The sequence below is a fragment of the Callospermophilus lateralis genome, chromosome 19, assembly GCF_048772815.1.
Source record: "Callospermophilus lateralis isolate mCalLat2 chromosome 19, mCalLat2.hap1, whole genome shotgun sequence".
Lineage (NCBI taxonomy): Eukaryota > Metazoa > Chordata > Mammalia > Rodentia > Sciuridae > Callospermophilus > Callospermophilus lateralis.
The window spans coordinates 15,411,970-15,433,232 of record NC_135323.1 but is presented as its reverse complement, the minus strand read 5'-3'; the positions used below and the strand labels follow the sequence as shown (position 1 = coordinate 15,433,232).

At 46.0% G+C, this 21,263-nt stretch overlaps 1 protein-coding gene and 1 non-coding gene across 2 annotated transcripts in view; one reads left to right on the top strand and one right to left on the bottom strand.

The window, feature by feature from the left end:
• Positions 1-21,263, bottom strand: part of Eef2k (eukaryotic elongation factor 2 kinase) — a 52,948-nt gene that overhangs the window by 2,842 nt on the left and 28,843 nt on the right. The window contains exons 7-17 of the mRNA XM_076840023.2: positions 19,717-19,866; positions 19,233-19,365; positions 18,862-18,989; positions 17,971-18,172; positions 15,774-15,841; positions 12,844-12,921; positions 12,248-12,310; positions 10,864-10,998; positions 10,512-10,700; positions 4,029-4,153; positions 180-358 (exon numbers count right to left, since the gene is read on the bottom strand). Of these exons, the coding sequence (XP_076696138.2) occupies positions 180-358; positions 4,029-4,153; positions 10,512-10,700; positions 10,864-10,998; positions 12,248-12,310; positions 12,844-12,921; positions 15,774-15,841; positions 17,971-18,172; positions 18,862-18,989; positions 19,233-19,365; positions 19,717-19,866 (1,450 nt within the window). The remainder of the gene's footprint in view (positions 1-179; positions 359-4,028; positions 4,154-10,511; positions 10,701-10,863; positions 10,999-12,247; positions 12,311-12,843; positions 12,922-15,773; positions 15,842-17,970; positions 18,173-18,861; positions 18,990-19,232; positions 19,366-19,716; positions 19,867-21,263) is intronic.
• Positions 7,111-7,217, top strand: LOC143385514 (U6 spliceosomal RNA). Its single transcript, XR_013154594.1, has one exon. It is a non-coding gene; the product is annotated as a U6 spliceosomal RNA (small nuclear RNA).

Below are 21,263 nucleotides of genomic sequence, written 5' to 3'. Positions count from 1 at the left end.
CAACAGCTACCCAAGGCTAACTGTATAAGCATTAAATAAAAATGTCCATCTGCGTGTTAGCTCCATAAAACCCCCTCCTGGAAAGAGACTCACCTTGGGCCTCTCCCAATGGGGATGTGAATTACAAGGATCCCTGCCCAGCCCTGTCCCGCCCCAGGGGCAGGTCTGTGAGGCCCTACCTGATCTCTGCGGGTCCTTCTCTAGCCCACAGCCTCCGGTCAACAGCATCTCAGCCTCCCTGGCCAGCAGCGCATACCGGGGCTCGTCCTGCATCCCATCGAACTCACCGCCCTCGTCACAGTCCGTTGTCTCCAGGGCAGTGTTGTACCAGTGCAGGGCCTCGGGCCAGTCTCGGCACCTTGCCAGGGGACACAGAGAAAGAGGGACATCATCACAGCAGCAGGGAGGGAGGGCAGAGGGCCAACCACCCCTGATCCAAGTCAGGGGTACAGCAGGGACTACCATCTCTGGTTCCCAACCTACAGTGTCCAAGACCACCACATCCGAGGGGCACTGTGATGCTGTCGGTTTATTTATCTATTAAGAGGACAGTCATGTAGCTTTCCTTAATAACATGGGTGTATTGCAATCATTCTGTAACAGAAGTCGAGGGGGACATTTTTCTAGGATCGCCCACAAGCACCCTATGGGCTAGCACAAGCGGCCCTCTGACTCAGGTAGGAGAAGGACCCTTGGCAGAAGCCCCCGGAACCACCTAACAGCAATCGCTCAGCCCCTGCCTATGCCCTGCCTGTGCTGGCCAGTCGGGCTCTCTTCCAGAATAATGCAGGACTCCTCTCCCCACCCCAGCTAAGCCCCTTTGCTCCCTTTCTCTTTCTCCTGTGGCAGCATGCATCTGGCCAAACCACCAAGGGTGACCATAGGTTTCAGCCAAAGTCATGCAACTACAAAATACAGAGCTAACAGGGCAGCAGGCTGTTTTTCTTTGCGTGGAACCCATGTGAGGAACTATTTATAGCACATCAGGAAAGAGCAAAGAGCGTCACTGATAAGAAAGACTCCGGGTGTCCTGAATGTGCCAGGAGCAGCAGCTCTAATGATATGTTTGCCTCCTGCCTCACCCTCCAGTCTCAGCTCCTGTTGGTGCCAGGGGCTACTCCCAAACATGCCAGCACCTGCCTGTACCCTGGTCTTTTTTTTTGGTACCAGGAATTGAACCCAGAGATGCTTAACCACTGAGCTACATCCCCAGCCCTTTTTAAATATTAAATATTTTATTTAGAGACAGGGGCTCATTAAGTTGCTTAGGACCTCACTTCATTGCTGAGACTGGTTTTTGAACTTGCGATCCTCCTGCCTCAGCCTCCAAAGCTGCTAGGATTACAGGCGTGCACCTCCACGCTCAGCCTAAATTCCCACCCCTCTAGTCTGAGTTCCACACCTAGTTCTTCACCCCTCCAGCCTCAGTTCATGTCACCTCTCCAGAGATGCTGTCCCTAAACACCTTGTTTCTCACAATTATCACACTCTAATTCTCCTTGTTCCCTCACCTATTAGGGTCATCCCTGACCTTTAACTGCTATATTCCCAGGGCCTGGCCAGCAGTACAGACTCAACACATTTCTGCTGGATGAAAAAAGGGAAGCAAGTGGCTGGTGGAGATGGCATTTAGGACCGTGACCCCAGTATCTTATTAAAAAAAAAAAAAAGGAAATTATTTGAAAATAACGAGGTACCCAAAAACCTAGGGTTGTATTGTTGGAATAGGGGCCACTAGACTAGATGACATCATCCCTTCAGCTTTGACAATCCCCAGTCCTAAAGAGCAGAGCCCAGTTGCCCTGGAAACATTACATGGGAAAGGATCTTCTCTCTCCCTGCCCACCCCTGCCCCATGATGTCCCAGTGGTCAGGGTGCCCACCCTGCCTTGAAATTTTCCATGATTTTTCATTTCCCTATTAGATGTAACTTCTGAGAGAACCAAAATCCCTTAAATATAAATTTGGGCCTGCATGGGGCCCTGCTTTACCCATAGCTGGCCCTTAATTAATGCTCCCTGAATGCAAAGGGCTGGAGCTGCTTGGAATGAGGAAGAAGAAAAAGAAAATGACTATAGTAGAAGCTATAAAAAAAAAAAAAAAAAAGAAAATTCTCCTAGATTTAATTACATAAATATTAAAAACCAGCATGTCCGCAAACCCAGTAAGCAATGGTCATTATGTGGTATATGTTTCCTCCTCCCCAATCTATGTTGGCCATCTCTGGAAATAGGAAAAAAAAAAAAAACAACTTCTTTTAAAGAGAATGGGTTAACAGCCTTAATATATAAAGAATTGTAACAAATCAATAAGAAACTATCATCTGGAGTAAAAGCAGGAATAAATATAAATTTTAAAAAAAGAAGTAAAAATCAAAGTAGACAAAAGACAGAAAGAAAAAGCACAAATACAAAGACTTTTTAAGAACCAAAGACATAAATATTCAATGCCCATCTCCAACTCCTTCTACCCATGCTATCCTTCTCCACGGCACTCAATGGGTACCATATGCATGGGTCCTTGATCTAATAGAATCATATTAGGACTTTTTTGTTTAGCACCTCTCCATGCCAGTATAGTTCTAAGTTCACTAAAAAGCTGGTCAATAGGGAGTACAATGAAGGAAAGGTGGAAAGACCAAAACTTTGGCTCTGCCACTTATTAGGTACAGGTTGAGCATCCCTAATCCAAAACTCCCAATTCTAAGAACACCAAAATCTGATACTTTTTGATTATAATCATGATGCAAATGTGAATCATTTTGCAGATACACTAAAAATATTGGATAAAATTACCTTCAGGCTATGCGTCTATGGTGTATACGTGAATTTTGCATTTAGATTTGGGATCTGTCCCCAAGATATCTCATTATGCATATGCATATAGTCCAAAATTTGAGAAAACCCCAAATCCCAAACACTTCTGATCCCAAGCATTTCAGGTTCCTTCACTTCTCAGAACTATAGTTTATAGTTATCCACAAAATGGGGCCCCAAATACCTGCCTTGTCTGTGTCATTGAGATGTGTTGGTTTGTTCATTCAGCCACTGAGCTAAGATGCTAAGATGTGGGAGACGTAGGACACAGAGTTGTAGGATAACTTATTCCTGTTCTCAATGAAATCAAATCATAACACAAAAATGCTGCCCAAATATAGGGGAGCACTGCTGTTACACAGCAGGTATCTGAGAAATGTTGGCACACAGGCAGGCTTCTGAGTGCATTCAGAAGTTTTTGACCCTGAGACCTCCTTAATAGGAGAGTCCCATCAGATTTTCTTCTAAACCCAGTGAGAGAGAGGAGCTCCAGAGACCAAGAGCAGACCTGCTCAGCTGCTTCACCTTGGAGATTTACACAATGAGTGCACCCTCCTTGCTCCCTTTCAAAAAGTCTTTAAAGACTCCTGGGTAGCCAGGTTCCAAGGGGAACCACCTAGGGTGAGCAACTGACCTCTGCCCTGGACTTCTGGAATCTCCCACTGGCTAAGCCACAGAGCCGAGATGAAGGTGGGCCACCCTGTTCTCCTCCCATTGCAAAAACCAGACCTGGCATCTCAGCCTGAAGAATAAATGAAAAGTACTGATACTTGAGTTGCTGGAATCTTTAAACCTACTCCTTCTTCTTAGAAGTGAGAAATAATGAAATAAAAACAAAAGCAGGAAAAGTCAATTAAAATCACCCAAATCCTACTATCCAGGGACAATCCTCTGAGCCTGATACTGATTTTTTTCTCATGAAAATCTTTATTATACTAACTAAAATGGCTGTCAATCACTACATGCCTCATATACCCGGTGCTGTGAGAGTTACTGTCACCATGTCATGTAACCTTCATACGACAATCCTCAGAAGCAGGTGTTGTGATGGTTCCTGTTTCACAAGATGAAGGTAAAAGAACTCACTCAGGGTCACTGGTCTGGTAATGGGTGAAACCAAGACCAGAGCCCACGTCTGTCCTGATATTAAAGAGAAAGTGCCCACCCAATCCAGATCCCTATGGATTCCACCTGAGTGACAGCCACAGTTACCTGTCTGGGCTGAGGTTCAGACCAGTGTCAAAAGCTCGTGCCACCAGGATCATGGACTGTCTGTCACCAGCTTCAGCAGCCTTGAGTAAGTAATTGAATCCTTTCGTCTTATTCTCCTCTGTCTCCTGTCAATACAAACCAAAGAGGGGGGAAAAATAACAAGGCTTGCAAAAATCTCGCTCATCAATCTTCTCCCTGGTATTTTGGTATTATGGTGAGAGCTCTGGGGCTGGCTACTACAGCATTACACATCGTGGTTTTTAGTATATTCATGGAATTGTGCAACCACCACCACAAAAATCAGTTTCAAGCTGAGGTTTGGCTCAGTGGCAGAGCACTTGTCTCGCACATGTGAGGCACTGGGTTGGGTCCTCAGCATCACGTGAAAATAAGTTAAAAAATAAAGGTATTATGTCCAACTTAAAATAAATAAATAAATAAATAAATATATATATATATATATATATATATATATATATATATATAGAGAGAGAGAGAGAGAGAGAGAGAGAGAGAGAGAGAGAGAGAGAGAAAGCGCGCGCGCGCACGCCAGGCCAGGCATGGTAGTACACACCTATAATCCCAGGAGTGTGGGATCGTGAGTTCAAAGCCAGCCTCAGCAACTTACAAGGCCCTAAGCAACTGAGACATTGTCTCTAAATAAAAAAAGGGCTGGGGATGTGGCTTGGTGGTTAAGTGCCCCTGAGTTCAATCCTGGGTACAAAAAAGAAAGAAAGAAGGGAGGGAGGGAGGGAGGGAGGGAGGGAGGGAGGGAGGGAGGAAGGAAGGAAGGAAGGAAGGAAGGAAGGAAGGAAGGAAGGAAGGAAATAGGTGGCCAGAACTCTCTTATTCCTGCCATGTTTTTGCTAGGCCCATGGCTGGCAAACTAAAGACTACATTTCCCAGCCTCCCTTGCAACAGGCATCTATGACCTAATACAGGAGGCCTATCCAGTCTCTCATTCATATTGCCTGTCCCTAGCACTTTAGAACAATGCTTAGCACAAGAAGTGCTAAATAAACTTCAATAGAGGTTATTTTATAATTCTATTGGAAACATTTTTTTCTTCCTTTTTTTTTTGGTACTGGGGATTGAAACCAGGGGTACCTGACCACTGAGCCACATCCCCAGCCCTATTTTGTATTTCATTTAGAGACAGGGTCTCACTAAATTGCTTAGTGCCTCGCCTTTGCTGAAGCTGGCTTTTAATTCATGATCCTTCTGCCTCAGCCTCCCAAGTTGCTGGGTTACAGGAGTGCACCACAATACCTCGCTGAAATATTTTTATTTGTTAATTATTATCTGTATTATACCCTTTTCCACCTGAAGAGTTTGCTTCAGGAGAGCAGAGACCTTGTCTATCTCATTCATTGTCGTGAATATCAATAATAAAAATGCTTAAAAAATCATGTGTTGCTGAGTATATGAATGCCTTAACAAGACAACAGAAAAAGGCCTAGAGGAGGGGGACCTTGGAGAAAACGAGAGAGGGGCTTTCTAGGCCCACAGTGGCCCCTAAAGCAGGTAGCCATCACTTTCCTTGCTAAGACATGGCTTGAGCATGGCTCACTTCCTGCAGGCCTGCCCTGTCCTAACCACACTGACCCTTGCAACCACACTCCTGCCAGCGGAAGATTCCAGAGTCAGAACCCTGGAGAAAGACAGCTGGGATACCTACAGACAAGGATGTTGAACTTGCTTCTCAACCCCTTTACAAGGTCGCTAGATGGATCAGTACAAACAGCCTGTGATAATAGGGAGAGTTATCAGAGTGTCTCAGAGAGGCGGGTTCCCCCACAGTCCTGGTCCTCACACCCAGCATCCCTTTATTCAGGCCTCAAACCCTCCTGAGGGTCCTCTGTACCAGGGGCTGGGGTTCACAAGAACAGACTTAAGCTTTCAGAAATTTGGGGCTGGGGAATAGCTCAGTGATAGAGAGGATAGTGCCTAGCATGGGTGACGCCCTGGGTTCCATCCCTGGCACCAAAAACCCAACTTTCAGGAATTTGGCAAGCCTGTTGAAAAGCACAACCATGATTAAAACTTCATCACGGGCTGGGAGTATCGTTCAGTGGTAGAGCACACGCCTGGCACGCAGGAGGCCCTGTGTTCCATACCCAGCATTGAAAAAAAAATTATAAACTTACAAGATGAATCATATTAAAACAAAGGTAATAAATACTCAAAAGTCATATCCCTAATTATTTTTACTGTGTTTTATTATTATTTATGTTCTTGAAACAAATCTATTTCAGTTGCAGCACCATGGTCAGTTGGGACCACATACAGCCTTCATGGTGGGGACGGTCCTGTGCTTTGTATGACGCTGAACAGCATCCCCGCTCTCCACCCACCAGATGTCAGCAGCAATGACAATAAAAAAAAAAAGGTCTCCAAATCCCAGTGGCTCAGGAGGCTGAAGCAGGAGGATTGAAAGTCAGCCTCAGTAACTTAGCAAGGTCCTCAGCAACTTGGCAAGACCATGTCTCTAAATTAAAAACAAAAAGAGCTGGGGATATGGCTCAGTGGTTAAACACCCCCGGGTTCAATCCCCAGTGCCAAAAAAATAAAAATAAAAAAGTCTATAGCAGGGCATGGAGGTGCAGGCCTGTAATTCCAGTAATGCAGGAGTCTGAAGCAGGAGGATTATAAGTTGGAGGCCAGGGTGGGCAACTTTAGCAAGACCCTGTTTCAAAATCAAACACAAAAAGGGCTGGGGGGGGGGGGAGCTGAGGTTGTGGCTCAGCAGTAGAGCGCTCCCCTAGCATGTGAGAGTCCCTGGGTTCGATCCTCAGCACCACATAAAAATAAATAAATAAAATAAAGGTATTGGGTCCATCTACAACTAAAAAATAAATATTAAAAAAGAAAAAAGGGGATGGGGATATAGCTCAGTATTAGAGCATCCCTGGGTTCAATCTCCAGTAACCCCTGGCCCTGGCAAATAAATAAACGGATAGATGGATAGATAGACACATAGATAGATAGATAGATAGATAGATAGATAGATAGATAGATAGTCTCCACACATTGCTAAATGTCCCCTAGGGAAGGAGGCAAATCCCTGGTTAGGATTTATTGAGTGTCCACTTGGGCAGCACCTATACTAAAATTGGAACCAGACAGGGAAGATAAGCATGGTCCCTTTGCAAGGATGAAATACAAATCTGCGAAGCGTTCTGTATTTTTAGAGCCTGGGGAGGGGAAGGGAAGGAGGAGGAGAGGTTGGTCACTGGGTATAAAGTTACAAGCAGATAGGAGGTATAAGTTCTGGAGTTCCATTTCACAGCAAGGCAACTATAGCTAAAAATAAAGTGTTTCAAAATAGCTAGAGGGTTTTGAATGTTCTCATCAAAGAAATGATAAATGTATGAGATAACAGATATACCAATCATCACACATCGTATACATGTTTTGAAACACCTCCACTATACTCCATAAACGTGTACAATCATTGTCCATCAAAAATTAGAAAAAGGGGGCTGGAGTTGTGGCTCAGAGGTAGATCACTCGCCTAGCATGTGTGAGGCACTGGGTTCGATCTTCAGCACCACATAAAAATAAAATAAAAATATTGTGTCCACCTATAACTAAAAAATAAAATATTTTAAAAAGATAACAAAAGGGCTGGGCTTGTGGCTCAGAGGTAGAGTGCTTGCCTAGCATGTGTGAGGGTTCGATTCTCAGCACCATATATAAATAAAGGTCCATCAACAACTAATAAATTGACCATGGCAGGAGTTTGTACCCGACTTCTCCCCTAAAGTAGACCATGCTACAAATCAGGATTTGATTAATTCTTTTCTCCATATCTGAACTTCAGAAAGGGAAAGAAAAGATAGGAATAGTGCAGATTAAGCTTCAAATTGTCTCACCTCTATAACCATTCCATCATGCCTAGCGATGGAAATTAAAGGAATGTTCTTCCAGCACTTAATATTATTATTTGATGCAGGGAAGAATCTACTCAGGTCAGAGGCAAATGAAGTTCCAGTTCTAACACAGGTCTTCATTATTTTACTATCATCTTACTTAATAAAGTAAGTGAAAATATCAACCAATGTTCATGTCAGAACTATACCCCTTCACCAGTTACCACCACAGGTAGGTTGGCATGTGCAAATGTTGGCAAAAATCAATGAACGTGTTCTGTGTGGATCAGCTGACAATATAGAATTTATAAGAGTACTTTTATTGCTATTTGTAAAACATATGCTGCATATTATGTCAGCAAACTGTATAATATGTATATATATATGCACAGATTTCCTCCGCATCTCTGAAAGCCAACTACTGAATGTTTAGCAGCACATCATTCATTGAATGAGATATATTCAGTCCTGCCCCCAAGAAGCACAGAGATGGGAGAATAGGGAATAGAATAGGAAATAAAAACAGCTGTGGTATCCCTTGCCTGCATGCCAAACATTATAGTCAACTAAACCACAGGAAGCTACCAACATTCTACAGTTCATGATCTATTAAAAAAAAATGTGAAGTTTCATAAGGTTCCACTTAATGTGGATAAGACTAGTCACAGCATCAAAAGAGTAGAACCACCCAAGAATCCATCGCCAGAGCACAGGTTAAAGGGTGTCATATCTATTCTATGGAACACTGTCAACGAAGAATCAGGAAGCTTTCTGTGTGACACTGTGGAAAATTAAGGTCTAGTGAAAAAAGCAAGGTCCAAAAAGTGTGTACAGTATGCTAACTTTGGAGGGAAAATAAGAAGGTAGACCGTTAGAATCTGTACTCCATATTTGCAGGTGAAAACTGTTTTCTGGGAGGAATAATATGCCTCCCAAAATTCAGGTCCACCCAGAACCTCAGGATGTAATCTGATTTGGAAACAGGGTCTTCATAGATGTTAGGTAGTTATGTTAGGAGGAGACTATCTTGGATTACGAGGACCCTAAATCCAATGTGGCTGGTGTCCATAAAAACACAAGAGACACAGAGACAGAGACTTGTGGGTAGAAGGCCACGTGAAGGCAGAGATAGGGATTGAAATGATTCAAGCCAAGGAACACCAAAAACTGCCGGCAATTTCTAGATGCCAGAAGAGATAAGGAAGGTTCTCCCCTAAAGCCTCAGAGGAAGCATGGTCCTGCACTCAGGTTGTAGTAATTTGTTACTATATCTTAGGTAATTAATACATTTCTGCAATTATATATGAAAAATTGGTAATAACAGTTATACGTGTTTTTCAGAAAATGAGAGACTGGGAGGAAAAAATGGGAGGGGGATTTTGCACTGTAAACCTTCAAATATCATTCTTTTTTTTCATGCCATTGAGCTACATCCCCGGCCCTTTTTGTGTTTTCAATTTCATTTTTTTTTTGGGGGAGGGTACCAGGGATTGAACCCAGGAACACTCAACTACTAAGCCACTCCCCAGTAGGGTCTCACTGAGTTGCTTAGGGCCTCACTAAGTTTCTGTGGCTAGCTTTGAATTCACAATCCTCCTGCCTCAGCCTCTAGTGTCTCTGGGATTACAGGTGTGCACCAGTGAGTCCATCTTTATTTTTTACTTTGAGACAGGGTCTAAGTTGCCCAGACTGACCTTGAACTTATGATTCTCCTGCCTCAGCCACCCCAGTAGCTGTGATTATAGGGTATGGGCCACCACACCCAGCTTATATATATAATATACGTATTTTTTTTTTTTTTACTTTTTCATGAGTGTATTAGCTATTCAAAAGTTAAATAAATAAGGTCCTCAAAGTGTTTTTCACCACCCTCTTCATCTGAGATCTGCCTGCTCAAGAGCCATGGTCAAGCCCTGAGGAGGGCTGTTGCCTTGGACCCATATTGAGCCTCTGCTCCAGCCATACCCACCCAAAGCCTCCCAACCTCTCCCAGGAAACTACGGCATTCCCCAGGTCTTGCCACAACAGGTCTATTCAATTCTTTCCTTCTGTGCCCATGACCAGGAAGGAAGGAGGAGACCCCTACACAATTCCCAACACGTTCACATCCTGCTCCTTCACATCCTACCCTGACTGTTCCTTAGCTCCAACCCTGCGCCCATCTCATCCCTGTGTTCCAACCCCACTGACCACCTTCTAGACTCTCTCTAACTTTCTGTCTCTCACCTCTGGGCCTGAGCGGCTCCCTCAGCCTGACTTACTCACTCCCACTGGCCTTTGGGTCTAACTTAGCAGGAAGTCTGAAGGGACCGCTCAAAACCCCCCCTTAGGGCCTTTCCTCATTTGTGTCCACCAGTCTCCTCTGCTTCTCCCATCACACCGTCATTATTGCCTGGAAAAGTGACTGTCACTCCCCACTCATTCCCCAAAGCCAGAGATCAAGTCTGCCAGTTTTGACTTTGAAGTACCTGACCCCAAACCAATGCCCAGGATGTTTCTGGGGCCTGTATCGTCCTCAGGGCGGCAGGTGAGTGAGTGACCTCCAGGATCGGATGGCTGGGTGGACGGAGCCCTCCACTTCCTGCAGGGTCTCCACCATCCAGTCCCTCACCTTCAGAGAGACGTCAGCCAGGATGTGGTGCGGCAGCTGCGAGTACATGAGTCCCAGGCCCACGATGGCCTCCAGCTCGCCCAGGTCTGCCGCATGCTCCAGATGAAAGAGCGCCGAGTCGCGGTCCCACTCCTGGTCCTTGTCGCAGAAGCGCCCGCCCTCGTGGTAGCGCACCATGGCCAGATGGACCTGCCACACAGACTGCGGTGTTGGCCCGGCTGTCTGCGAAGCCCAAGCCGCACCCAAGGGCCGCCCAGCCAACCTGCGGGAGGAAGCGATTGGCACAGGAGAGGTGTGGGCCAGGGGCCCCGGGCTCGTGCAGAAAGGGCTGCAAAATGGGCATCAACAATACCTTGCCCAAAACAGACTTCCCGATCTTCCTTTCAAGGTCCAGGGCATTAAGCCTTTGCACTTCGAGGGCCACCGCTGAGGGCCTTGGCAGGTGGAGGCGGGAGGGGTTGAGGAGGTTCCACTTTTCCACACAGACCTGAGGGGAGGGACAGGGATGGAGCTTAGAGGTCAGAGAAAAGAGGGGCTGAGGTAGACCTGTTGTCCCATTCTCAGCTGCCCCTGCTACCAGCACCCAGGAGCCTACTGGTAAGAGGGAGAACAAATCCTTACAGTGTCTGATTTTATTGGACAAATGTTCCAATTCTAATCATTCAAATGCCACCAGCTTGCAGGTGCGGAGAGACAGCAACCACAGGAATCAGAGAACAGACAGCAGCAGCTCAGAGAAGCGATTCCCCCTTATTTATTAATCTGAGTCTGGTTGTGGGGCTCAACACACTAAACCCCATACAAGGCATGAGAAAATCCAGACTTCAGCAGATCCACTTGCTCTCTTCCAAATCCACCCTGATGCTGTGGGTGACATCAAAGGGTGCTTTGGGCATGGGTTTAGAAAACACATGGTTTCTTCCAGCTGAAGATACACTTGTCCAGAGGTTCCTGCAAGATGGAGCCAGGCAGCTAAACATCCTGCAATGCATAGGGCCACCCCACAACAAGGAGCGCTCCCTGAATGCCAACAGTGCCCTGGTTGAGCAACCCTGCCCCACGTTGAGCTGGGAAAACCTGACCAGATGGAGAAAGAGCTCAGTGTTCCTGGAGGAGCAAGAGTCAGGACTGCTAGGGATGTCAGGGAGGGCCAATGGCATCCAGGCTTGGAGAGCAGGATTTGAGGAGGAATGGACACAGGGGAAGGAAAGACTTTGCAGGGGAGAGAGACTCGTCCTCTTAGCAAAGGTGTGGATGGTCGAGATCCAAGCAAGGTGTGTTTGGGAGTCAGTAGAGAAGAGCCAGTGAGGTGTAGGGCTGCTCTCTCTGAGACTTGCCTAATGCTAACCACCATCTGGGATGCTTGCCTCACACACAGGCTGAGCATTCCTGATCCAAAAATCAGAAATTGGAAAGGCTCAGTGGTAAAATGCCCCTTGGTTCAATCCCAATACCACCCCCCAATAAATAAATAAATAAATAAATGGATTAATAAAGTGCACAAGGCTCCTCTAGTCAAGCACTTTAACACGTGAGCTACAGCCATTGTCATTTCCCCTCCAGGACCATGTCTTGAATCCTCCCCACAAGTTCCTGCACAGGATGGCAAATTGCTCATTTGCAAAATGGACACATGCAAGGAGGACAAGCAGGTGGCAGTGACATGAGGGAGGAGAAACAGAAACAGAGCCCTCCACAGACAAAGCAAGTGACCAGAGATCCCAAGACTGCATTACCCGTCCGGAGCTGCCCAGGCTGTCCTCATCGGACTCGTACCTCCGGTTGCCATTTGAGTGGCCCTGGATGGAAGTGGAGATTGAGTTTTTCCGAGGACAGACCTCTCTCCCAAGAGCCTCCCGCTGGGGAACTGGCCCAGCCCTCCCCGGTGGCCCTCCATCCAGAGAAGAGGCTGGCCTTCCCAAGGGGCTCTTCTCGCAGTGAACTGGCCCAGCCCTCCCCAGCAGAAGCTGGAACCCTTGTCGGCCAAGCTAAAGGGATGTCAGGCCACAGGCAGGAATGAGGGGCTGGGGTGGACATGGCCCAGCCGATTACCCCGCATCCCCTCCCCACAGTACCCAAAGGCCCCAGCTGCACCATAAGATTCATCTGCCATTTTCAACCTTATATCCAAGATACCACCCTCCTCCCCTTCCTGGCCCACATTACCCATTTTACCTTCTGCTCTGCATTTATATTTATCTGAAATAATCTTGGTATTTTACTTGTTATATTCTCAGAACCCACTCACATTCCCTTACTATAGCTTTTTATCCTCTTGAAGGACCAATGAGGCAACAAGAGACTCTACTCTCATTGTCTGCGGGTTCCTTACCTGTTCTTGGGGCTCTGGGTCATCCAGCTCACCCCGCCTTTCACTGGGGTATCCACTGTCCCCACTGGCCTCAGAGTCCTGTGGACAGAAGATGATCTTAGGGTCTCAGAGGTCCTTTGAGGACTTGGTGGATCTGAGTAATCCTGATCATCAGCTTTCTGCCCCTTGTCCCATCTCTTCAGTTAACCTGCTCTTCTTCCTGTCCCATGAGGATTGGGGGACAAGGAAGCAGTGTGGAGTGGTGGCAAAGAACCTGGGGGTTGGAGCCACACTGCCCAGAATGAAGTCCTGACTTTGTTACTTGCCAACTGTTACCTGGGCACTTGTTCAGATTTTCTGAGCTTCGGTTTCCTTGGCTATGGGGATTCATTCTAGCACCTCCATCAAAGGTCGGTGAGGACGAAAGCAATGTGGGTCATGATGAGTGCCATTACTAAGAGCGGTTCACCCATTCACAGGCAGAGAACAGAAGCTGGCTGAGGATCAATGACCAAGGACCAAGATACAGCCCTGGTAAACAGTATTCACCACAACTAAGTCCCCTCTACCAAACTCCACTTACATGTTTTTTTTTTTTTTTAATCTCCTAGATCTACTTTGAAATTGAATCTGGAAAAATTAAGAATCTCAAAGACTTCAGTCTTTGCCTACCAATGTTGAGTTTTGACCCTATTTGCATGTGGTCAGTAATCTAATCTATTTTCTACTCCTCTTTCTTCTACTAAGTGGTATTTCAACACTCAAAAGCGTATAAACAAGTCAGCTGTAGTGTTGCATGCCTGTAATTCCAGCAATTAGGGAGGCTGAGGCAGGAGGATCATAAATTTAAGGCCAGCCTCAGCAACTTAGCGAGGCCCTAAGCAACTTAGGGAGACCCTGTCTCTAAATAAAAAAATAAAAAGGGCTGGGGATGTGGCTCAGTGGTTAAGCACCCCTTGACTCAATCCCTGGTACAAAAAAAAGAAAAAAAAAGAATCTAAAATAAACTCCTATGTACCCATCACCCAACTTTGTCAACTCAGCATTATGCCTGAGTTATGTAAGCCCTTTAATTATTAAAAGTACTTACAACATCACCATTAAAATTTCAACTGCTATGAATCTTGTCAAATCTCATTCACTTCCCCTTCCATGAATTCAGACTTTTCATCTATTAGTATTTTTTCTCTTTCCTTCCTTCCTTCATTTATTTCTTGAGTTGAATTCAGGGCCTTACTACGCTGGGTGATCTCTACCACTGAGCTACATCCTCAGTCCCTATTGTTTTTATTTGAATAAACCATTTTATATTGCTTAAATTTTATTTATATTTTTATCTATTTGTTTTTGCATCATGCAAGCTAGGCAAGCATGCTACCACTGAGCTATGTCCCCCGTCCTTTTTATTTTTGAGACAAGAGTCTTGCTACATTGCTCAGACTGGCCCCAAACTTGCAATCCTCTTGCCTTGGCCTCCCAAGTAGCTGGGATGACAGGCATGCACCACAGTGCCTGGTCTAATATTTTAACATTTAAGGAGCAGGGATGTAGCTCAGTAGTAGGGTGCAGATGCAAGGTCCTGGGGTTTAATCCCTAGTACATGGTAAAGATATTTTCAACTCTTTAAATTGATGCATTATGTTCTATAATACCCAACTATTCAGTATGCCAGATAAAAGACTGAAAATGGATTGCAGGCCTTATTCAGGAGCTTGAAGCACCCCTCTCTTGGACCTCAGACCCACACAACCTTGGGCACATGTTCCTCCTTTTGGAATCGCTCTGAAGCTATGGGACACAGAGCCTCACTTAGATCTCAGCTCCGTGGCCCAGTGAGGCAGGCAGCCTCTCCCAGTCTCAGTTTCCTTGCCTGAGAAATAGATGAATACCAACTCCAAGGTGTAAAACAGAAGGCAGCAAAGAACAGGAGAGCAGAGGGCGGGTTTGGGTTTGAGAGGTTGGGTTTGAACCCTGGCTCCATTGCTAAGTGTCTTGAGCAAGTACCTTAACTTCTGGGCCTTAGTTTCTTCAACTCTAAATCAAGGACAATGAGAGAGAGAGAATGGCCCCCGGGGTTGCTAACACTGGGACCGGACGCCAAGAAGGGACAGGGTGGGAGGGAGACTTTCTGCTGTGCTAATCTTTCAGACCTTTTCCTCCTGAACCAGGAAAATGTATTACCTATTCCCAAAATTCTAAGCTCTACTTCTAGAATAAAATCTACTCTAAAAGGAATAAAAAAATAATACCAACTTTGTAAGTTTTGAGAATTAAAGGAGGATGACTACCAAACTCTTAAAACTGTTCCCAGTGATAATTCCATACATGTCACCTGTTATTACTTTCCCCTTCTATTTAAGAACTCTGAAAAGCATCTAGGAATGAACTTGAACCTCTGGGGTAATCAGTAGAGCAAAAGTGGGACTGTGACCTGTGCATTTATCCACTTTTAGTTTTAATTTTTACTTTGATGCCATAATATATATTCGAGCAGATGCAAACATAGTGCCTTTAGTTTCTCACTGCTGAGTCAACCTGAAGCCGCAGGCGACATTCTCTTTACGCAACCCGAGAGCACTGTGCCACCAGGCTGTAGGTTCCATGACTGTAACCCGCTCAGGGTCAGGCATCCGCACATGTGTGGCCAGACCCAACCCAGGGCTGAGCCTGGCATGTGCTGCTGCTGATTTGGAAATATTCTTCCCTGACATCTCCAGGAACTGAAGGGACACGGCTTTTTCCCAGAGGCAGCTCTGCCTTGGCAGCAGACTGAGTTCCTTCACTTTGTCCAGCTGCCCCAGCCCCAAGCCCTCCGGGCATTTCCTGAAGCACACCGGGGCTGGGCTACCCACCTGAATCTGAAGGCTCACCCTCAGTCCCACTAAGAGAGCCCAGCCCTCCCACCCTGCTGGAGCCTGGAGCCCCTCCTCCTTCCCTTACTCTCCACTCACCCGGTGGCTGTCTAGACGGTCGTGGTCTCTGGGTGCCATGTTATCAAGGTCACCAAACACTGGCCAATCTGGGCAGGAAGAAACAGAGGTAATGGGCAGATTCTACTGCTGGAACATTCACCAGACCAACCTATGGCCTACGGCAGACTGTACTGGCCACCAAGCTTTTATTTTTAATTAATTCATTTATTTTTGTACTGGGGAATTGAACCCAGGGGTGCTTAACCACTGAGCCCCATCCCCAGCCCTTTTTTTGTATTTTATTTAGAGACAGGGTCTCACTGAGTTGCTTAGGGCCTCACTAGGCTGGCTTTGAACTCGTGGTCCTCCTACCTCAGCCTCCTGAGACACTGGGATTATAGGCCTGCACCACTACACTCGGCTATTTGTAATTTTTAAAGAAAGGCATAAAATGGGAGAAGAATGTGGTTAGACCCTGGGGGACTGACTTCAGTTCTTTCTCAAGAACTTATTCTAAGTCTACCTCTCACAAACTACAGGGTCCTGAGCAAGCAGCGTCACCCTGTGCCTCCTCAAGTCATAATGCAATTTACCTGTAATGTTTTTGTCACCATGCTCAGCTCTGAATTAAATGCAGTTGTGAAGAAAGAAAAACCATATGTAATTTGGGGCCCACTGAATGGGTCTCAGATGGCTTCAAAACCACCCAACTCCTGGTATTTTCTTATTTGTCTCCTGACCTAAGCTCTCTTGAGCCAAATCTGTCTGGCTGCCCATTTTGATTAAATTTGAGTGCTGGGGGCATAGATGGACGGTAGAGTGTGTGTCTAGCAGGCACGAGGCCCTGGGTTCCATCCCCAGCACACACCAGAAAAAGTTGTAAAAATGAATTTTACATTTTTAAATAGTTGGGGGAAAAAAAAAAATCAAAAGAACAGCTAAGTAGGTGACACATGCTCATAGTCCCAGCTCCTCAGGAGGCTGAGGCAGAAGGATCACTTGAGCTCAAGAGTTCCAGGTTTGGACAAATATCAAATATCAAAAGAAGAATATTTTATGACATGTGAAAATCACATAAAATTTAAGCTTCAGTGACTGTAAATAAACTGTAAATTTATTGGAACACAGACTCATTCGTTCACAGTCTATGGCTGTTTTCATGCTGCAAACACAAAGACCACGTGGCCTGTAAAGCTTAAAATATTTACTCTCTGGCTGGGTGTGGTGACACATGACTCTGGTCCAAGCTACTTGGCTGAGGTGGGAGGATCACAAGTTCCAGGTCAGCAGGGACAATAACATTGCAAGACCCACTTATATATATATATTTATATATATATATATATATATATATATAATATATAATATATATAATAATATATATTATATATATTAATAATATTATATATATTATATATTAATTATATTATTAATAATATATATATATATATATATATATTTTTTTTTTTTAAACTCTCTGGCCTTTTAAGAAAAAGTTTGCTGACCCCTGCTCCAGACTATTCCAAAGGTCTTCCGAGGGAGACCTCTAAAAGGCTACTTTGACATTAAAGTTCTCCTTTCCTGCCCTAAATCTGCTCCTTCACATCCCTCCCCAACAGAATGAAGGGTCACACATTCCAATTCTTCAGGCCAAAACCCTGGGGTCAGACTCAACTCCTCTTGTTCCTCTAGACCTCAAAACCACATCATCATAACACTTCGAATTCAGAAAATAACGATTCCACTTTTCTCCTCTGACCTATTAATGTGATGTTAACAGATGCCCTAATAGTTGTACAATTCTCACATTCAACTATGACGGACTATTCTTTTTATAACACTATTCATTTTTATTTGTTAATACTTCACTCAGAATTTTGATGTAATTTTGAGGTTGGGATATAATAAAATCTTCTGGGTTTGGGGATTTTTTTTTTTTTTTGGTGTTTTGTCATATTTTGGTATAAGGGTTTTACTAGTTTCATAAAACACGCTGAAAAATGTTGCCAAATTTTTTCTACCATAGGGGCTGTTTCTATAGAATTTGGTTGACCTATTTCTTGAAATTTGGTTGACCTATTTCATTCAAAGAACTCACCCATGAAACCTTCTGGGCCATGAGCCTTTTTGATTAGCATGTCTGATTTACCAGCAGGAGTGAAAAACCAGTTCATCTCTGCTCTACCCTCTGCTGTCCCCTCCAATCACAATGACCGAACACCCAATCATCACTCACGGAGGGGGTCCAGTTTCTGGCTGTGTGGTGTGGCTGAAGAAGGGGAAGATGGGAGAGAGTCGAAGGTCACATCACTCATGTTCTCGTCTCCAGAGTTCTCTGAAAGGCGAAGGAGCAGGGGGGGCCGGCTGCCAGACAGGGTCCTCACTTGGGGGCTCCCGCACTTTTCCTCTGTCCCCCTTAAGGTGGTCTTGGCTGATTGCTGGGGATGGTAACAGGGATACTTATGTCATGTAGTCACTCTCTGGGGTATGAGGTGCTCTTTTTGTTCTTTCTGTTGTTTCCCTCTATCCCTGAACCCCTTTTAGCTATCGCTCTTAGGCATGCAAAAAAAATCAGTGCAGGATTAACCCTCAGGTATCCAAGAAAGGGCACATGGTACAGATCTCAAAGGGTCTGCCAGCCAGCATCTTCTAAAACAATAGCCATACTTTGCAGCCCTGAGCTGGACAATATATTCCAATATATGTCCAGGATCCCAAGCTGGTCTTTGCCAATATTCTGCATCTGGTCTGTGTAAGCAGGGGTGTGGTGGTGTAATCTCATCTTGCACACAATAATATGCCCAGAGAGCCAGGTGTGAGTCTAATCTCTCATTTGTCAATATACCCACACAATGACACACCACACACCGTCTCTCCTTTCCTACCTGCTGGTCTTCCTCACTCTGGTCACAAATGGGCCCAACTCAAGCAGATACCAGCTACTCTATCATCGGGACCCTCCAAAGGGCTCTGTGCACCAAATTGAAGGGGATGCATTGAGGAACAGATGGGATGGGTCTTTTCAGTCCTGATATTCCTGAATTCAGCACTGCCAGGCCCAGCTACCAGTATAGAAAAGCAGGGCTCACTGCCTGGCAGATGGGCCAGGTTCACCCTGGGCACTCACCAGCATCTTGGTGTTCTGATTCAATGCATCCTGCTCCCGGGGCGAGAGGTCAAAAGGAGTGAGGCCCATGCTCTGGCATATTCGGTTGCAGGCATGAGAGTGGAAGAAGAGAGCCATCCCTCGGATACCTGTGGACAGAACACGGGCATCTGAAGTGTCACTTTGCACCTGAATAGGGGAAAGGCAGCGTGGGCACCAGACACATGGCCAGGGTGGGTGGAAACATGCTGAGCTGGAAGTGAGGGTCAGATATCCCAAGCTCCCATCTCGATTCACTTGGGAAGGCCCATGGGCTGTCTCTGCCTGTCTCCTTGGGTGAGTAAAGAACTTGCAGATGCTCGGAGGAAGGACGCTCTGGCTTCCCCACTAACCTAGGTTGCCATCTCCAAAGTCCATGCCCATCTCCGTGTGGATCTGCGGGTCGGTGTAGAGGTCACCCACACCCTGGATATCCACCACGATCAGTTGATGGCCAGAACGCTCAAACGTGAAATGGCTGAAGGCCTGTGAGGAATAGTTAGAAAAAGGTGGTTGTAAGAGCCCAGGCTGTGAACTCTGCAGACACTGGCCAGTCACTGTGGTGACTGGGGTGTATAACATCCCAGCTCTGTCTAAGCTGGGGTACTTTCTCTGCAAAGGACAATTGTATAGAGGAAAAGATAGAGGAAGGTGTTTGGTAACAGAATCTCCTTTGGAACACTCCAAGGAGCCTGGGGGGGAGGGGGGAGTCTGGGGATGTGAGAGCTCATTCCCACAAGGATCCTCCTTTCTAGGGCTGACCCTGGCCAGGCTTCACTCCCAAGGGCTAGGGTGGGTGGAGAGTGTAGGTATATGCAGAGCAAGCCGGGGCCTTACCTGCGGAGTCAGGCGGATGTTCTCATCACGGACAAAGCCCGAGTTAGAGTTGTACTTGATGTACTTGCCCTCAATGTAGTGCTCCAGGTGGAATAGGGGCTGGCCGGGCCTCTCCTTTAGCTCAATGATGCACATCTGCATGATGTCCACCTGGGGGAGGTCAGGGAGTAGGGTCAGGTGGAAGGGCAGGGCCTGGAGGGCTCTGACCCTGGCTCCAGCACTCCCCAGATGACTGTGGCAGAACTACTAATTATCCCCAAGATGCATCACAAAGGGATGGCATTGCTCAGCCTCCCTTGCAGCTATGGCGGTCACATGACCACTCCCAACCAATGGGAAGGGAGCAGGTGCAATGCCATAGCTGCAGCCTGCCCTGCAAGGTGGGCTCTGCTGGCAAGCCAGAATCAACCCTGTGGCCCACAGCAACCCCAGGGAGGGCAGAATCACAAGACAGAAGAAACCAGGCCTCCCGACGACTTAAAGGATGTGAGGCACCTGCCCACTTTAAGCCACCCCAAAGCATGAGCAAGAGAGAAACCATTTTTCATAAACATGTTTGCAGGAATGTTTGCCAGCAACTTAGCCTGTGCCTTCCACTAATACTATGAATAGTAAGTAGTGCACTATTTCACCTGTGCCTCAATTTCTTCCCTGTGGAGAGGCGAATCTCAGACTTAACACAAAGATTAAATTGTTGATACACAAAGGAGTCAGTCGATGTTTGCAACATCATTATCAACAGCGGACATGAGTTTATTCATCTATGCCAACCTGTAGAGGTTCTCTCCCTGCAATGGGGAATTATGAGGAACTTTGTTGTTTGTGTTGGAAATTTCGTAAAGTATACGTTTAATGCTACATGTAGGAGAAAACGTATAAATGCCACACAGAGTTTAAAAAGTGGTTAGGGAAGACCTGTGGCTTATATATTTTATCTTGCTACATAAGGACTCACCCATAGCACCCGCCACCCTCAGTGCCACCCACAACATGGGAGGAACCAGGTCTGGGTTTTCCAAGAAAATGACTGTTCAGAGAGGCTGAGTCACCAGGTAGGCGGACAATAGCTTTAGAGGTCACAGAAGCCAAAGCTGAGAGCTGAGGCAAGAAGGGGAAGGTCAATTCTCAGAGGGCTCCCACCCCCCCCCATACTGGCTCTATCTCTACATGGATGCTTTTGGTAGGGCCACTTGCTGGGCCAGAGGCCTCCCTGGGCAAGGGGCAGTGGGACAGGTTGTGTGGACAGCCAGTACCTGCTCAAACAATCACACTTATCTCGCTCCCTGAATTCAATCACATCACTATTTACTAGATACCCAAATCTCTGCCTTCAGGGGAAAGCAACTAAAATATTAACTACATGCACAAGACTCTTCCAGAAAGCTCTAACTGCTCGGAAGAAAAGAAAATACAATAAAACAGAATAACTTGGCAGAGGCGGTGAGAGTTAGAGGGTGACTTCATTTAGGGTGGTCACAGACGGCCTTGGCAAGGAGGTAAGACATGAACTGAGACCTGAACTAGGAGAAGGAGCTAGCCATGCAAGG